Source organism: Uloborus diversus, unplaced genomic scaffold (genome assembly GCF_026930045.1).
Source record: "Uloborus diversus isolate 005 unplaced genomic scaffold, Udiv.v.3.1 scaffold_11, whole genome shotgun sequence".
Lineage (NCBI taxonomy): Eukaryota > Metazoa > Arthropoda > Arachnida > Araneae > Uloboridae > Uloborus > Uloborus diversus.
In genome coordinates this window covers 970,772-974,900 of record NW_026557765.1, presented here as the reverse complement: position 1 = coordinate 974,900, position 4,129 = coordinate 970,772, and the positions used below count along the sequence as shown (strand labels likewise).

General features: G+C 36.9%; 1 protein-coding gene across 1 annotated transcript; it reads left to right on the top strand.

Annotated features, from left to right (window-relative positions):
- The first annotated feature begins 669 nt into the window (after window positions 1–669).
- On the top strand, window positions 670–1,308 carry LOC129232150 (uncharacterized). The gene has a single exon (XM_054866391.1). It carries the CDS (start codon window positions 670–672, stop codon window positions 1,306–1,308), a length of 639 nt encoding a protein of 212 aa, XP_054722366.1.
- The last annotated feature ends 2,821 nt before the right edge of the window (window positions 1,309–4,129 follow it).

Here is a 4,129-nt window from a genome sequence, read left to right as displayed (position 1 = left end):
GACATGCATTTTCGGCTTCCAGTTGTACTTCCCTCCGAACACCCGGTTGTCCTTAGTCTCATTCGGTGGAAACATATAGAGTTAGGACATTGTGGCGTACAACTGCTTATGTCAGCGCTTCGAGAAAAGTACTGGATTTTGAAGAGCCGGAAAACCATTAAGAAGGCAATTAAGTCCTGTATTGTGTGTCGAAGATTCAACTCTAAACCGCCCGAAGTTCAGGAAAGTGTTTTACCGGAAAATCGTGTAAAAGATGCATCAGTTTTCGAAATTCTAGGAATAGATCTAGCAGGACCCTTGATCCTCAAAGATAACTCAAAAGTTTGGATTTTGATTTTCACCTGTGCTGTTTTTAGAGCTGTTCATGTTGAGATGTTGACTTCAGTGTCTACAGATAACTTTCTTTTGGGGTTGAGGAGATTCATCGCGAGAAGAGGCAGACCGTCAATTATCTATTCCGATAACGGAAAGAACTTCGTTGGCGCAAAAAACCAATTAAGCAAGATTGATTGGAAAAAGATTCAAGATGAAACTACTGCTTCTTCTATTGCTTGGATTTTTATCCCCCCTTCTGCTCCCTGGTGGGGAGGATTTTGGGAAAGGTTAGTAGGAGTTTTGAAGAGAATTTTAAGAAAAGTTTTGGGTCAAACATCGTTGGATTATGAAGAGATGTTAACAGTCCTCTGCGACTGTGAGAGTATCATAAATTCGCGACCGTTGACTTACGTTAGTGATGACGTTCAAGATCTTACCCCGATTACACCTTCTATGTTTTTGCAAGAGATTAGAGAAATCGGTGTTCCAGACTTAGATGTGCTGGATCATCAGAAATCAAATAAACGTCACGCGTATACACAGAAAATACGAAAAGATCTCCGTTCGAGATTTCGAGTGGAATATCTCGGACAGTTGCGACAACCTGTGACTAATAGAAATAATTCTCCAGTTCTAAAAGTTGGTGACTTAGTTATCGTGTGGACAGATAACTGTAAAAGAATTGACTGGCCACTCGGAAGAGTTCTAGAAGTGTTCACAAGTAAGGATGGATGTGTGCGAGTTGCTAAAGTCAAGACAAAAACGGGTGTCTTCATTCGTCCTGTTAAAAAGTTGTGTTCTCTGGAGTTGGGAGCGGTGTCATCTTGTGAGCTTCAAAAGTTAAAACCCCCTCCTGTGACTGTTCTTGAGGATTTGTGTTGCACCACCACCACCAGTTCATCACCTAGCCTCACAGCATTGAAGTTGAGTTCCGGAGTCCCGAGCCCTGAACTCAAGGTGGGGAGTGTGGAAAACGCCCAAGAACTGAACTGAACTGAGTAGTTAAGTTTAAATAAATTAGCCGGACTCGCGCACCTCGTAGCAGTTCTTATAGCAGTATGTAATATTCAAAATTCTTGAGATTTTATTTTCGAGAGAGTTCGTTGCCGATATCTTCATTATGTTGTGTTTATTAATTAACAAGTTTTTATTTGCAACTAACATTGTAGTTTATTGTGCTGTAATTAAATTTTTCTAAGTTAAAAAGTTCAAGTGTTTGTGTCACAATTTCTACACGAAGGAATATCTGAAGACTTCAGTACAAATGATTTCATTGCCCCGCGACTTTTGGAAGCGTTGAAGAAGTTAAATAGATGGTAAGAGTTTTTAAATTTAGAAACTTACTTTGACGCGCAACAGTTCCAATCTGAGCTTAATGTCCACCAAAAGAAGTGGGAGAGTCCTGTAATCTTCAGAACTTATTGTTATAAGTAAAAAGACTGAGTTCCAGACACTCGTATAAAAATGAAAAGAAGTACGTGAAGGAAGCTACCGAGCGATTTAACGTCCGATTCTAACAACAATTCATTTTGTTGCAAGAGAGATATGTTTACTTATAACAAGGTTTTATAGATGGCAGCACCAAAATATCAAAGTGACGACAAGTAGTAGGTTCTGGGCTCTACCTCAGCTAAAATATGTGAGATACTGAGATAGGCCCAGATCTGCATACCCACAGACTTCGCAACGCTTTGGGGGAAGAGTCCAAGTAATAAAAAACCTCGAAAAAAAAGTTCAAGCGCATTTCAAAAGTTGAACATTTTTTTGCAATGCTCAGGTGAAGAGTAGAGAAGAAAAGAAAATTCAACACATGAACATTAACGAATTTCTGTGAAAGCATCGCAAAAATTAAAAAAAAAAAAAAAAAAAAAAAAAAATCGGACAAAATCGAATTTAAAAAAAAGTCCCCGTGAAGTACTTTATTCTGTGCACAATAACGTATGTCTTTTTTTTGTTTCCTTTTTTTTTACATTGACTTGTGCATTTGGACTATAATGTATTTGTATCCGAGAAATTCATTTCTAGTATTATTTTTCAAAATTATTAAGTTTAACCTACCTGGAAACGAGCTTCAAAGTTTTAAAATGGCAAACAATGGTCTATTTCCAAAACATTTTGTGAAAATACAAATGAAATACAAATGTTTAAAATTTCCGTTCTGATATCATTCAAATGCTTCCTCTAAACACAATTTTCACATGTTTTTATGACTAACTTCACTCCATTACAGTTTTTGTTCGCGAATAAGCCGTACATTTGCGTGAAATATTTTCCAATATTCGATTTTTTAAACCATTTTTTGTACGTTGCAATATTTCTCCTTTTATAGTCCAGTCATTTTTTTTCGCAATATTGACTCACTTTTTTTTCGCAATAAATGCGCACTATGCATCTCCTTGTAGGAATTAAAAATGCATTTTGTTGCATTAACAGCCCAGAACTCACCACAAGGAGGGAGGCTGCACTTCATGCTCCACTCTGCCCTTCCATCCACCCAACCAAGATTGATAGTAATTACAGGACTTACCTGTGATTTTAAACGACTTTCAATGTTTGGACCAGGGTTTTAAGTTGGACTTATGTTTCAGTTTTGGCATTATGATCGCAAATGTAAAGTTACGTTTGTTCCAAGTCTTATAAATCTATCTCTTACGTTTACCTGATCTTTTGCCTGTATTCCTTTCTCTAATTCAAGTCCTTCACATTTTGATTGTAGTCCACTGTCATGACCATGCAGCACAAGCCCGTAGTCCTAACGAATTTTGTGTCAGTTTATGACAAATGACAGGCAAAGAAAAGTGTGTCAATAAAGTGCCAAATGTAAAACATGACACAAAATCGGGAATGAAAAATGCGATGGTGTGAAAGAAACGATCACTTTTCCTTCAATAACGCAAAAAAAAAAAAAAAAAAAAATATGAGCAAAAAGATCCGGCGTGGTCGCCAGCAGACAAAAAAATTTCGCTGAGCCTTGGTTTTCTTAATTTTTAAGCGCCGATCGAAGACTTCCGGATATTCAATTTAGAAATTTCGAAGTTTAAGCCATGTAAAAAAAGTGAGAATGGGGGGAGGGGGTGAACATTTCGCTTAAAATTAGAATGAAAAAAAAAAAAACAAATTTGTATTCTGGAAAAAATTCTTCATGGTACACGTCTACGATATATGTAGAACAATTCAAATAATACAAGCAAGCCCAAATCTATTAATTTTAGGTCTCCCCCTCTTGCAACAAAATCAGTAGGGCCCCTCCCCTGAGGCCAGCAGTGTATATTTGCACCGTTAATAAATCTTGGTGCTAGTTTTTTCAATTTTTTAAAAAATTTCTTGAGTCATTGGGCCCTTTAAGGACGTGTCCCCCCTCCCCCCGTACCCGTAGACCCTGCAAGGCGGGGTCTACGAGTACGCAGATCCGGGCCTGGATACAAGTTTCATTGTACAAGAATTCATATAATTGAAATTACACATTTCGAAATAAGAAGTTAATGTCATTTATGCCAAATCCAGCTTCAATGACGAGTTAGTGGAGTTGTTTGATCATTTAATATTGAGGGAAGTAAAACCTTTCATGCAATTCCGAAGACGGAAGAATGGAAGGTTTTTTAATCACATCAAAACTAAACATATAGGAACAAATCGTTCAAATTATAGTACAATATACTGAAGTTGTTTCATTCAGTCAAAAGGTAGACACTTTTAGTCACTTAAGGTATCACAGTACCTTTCAAACATTTTTTTTAAATTTAATTTAAGTAAATTTTACTTTTCTTTGAAGCCATAACATGCATACTTGTTTGTAATCAAAAATTTACCTTCA

Excerpts from the sequence above, each read along its gene's own strand:
- LOC129232150 (XM_054866391.1), top strand. The coding sequence starts at position 670 with ATGTTAACAGTCCTCTGCGACTGTGAGAGTATCATAAATTCGCGACCG.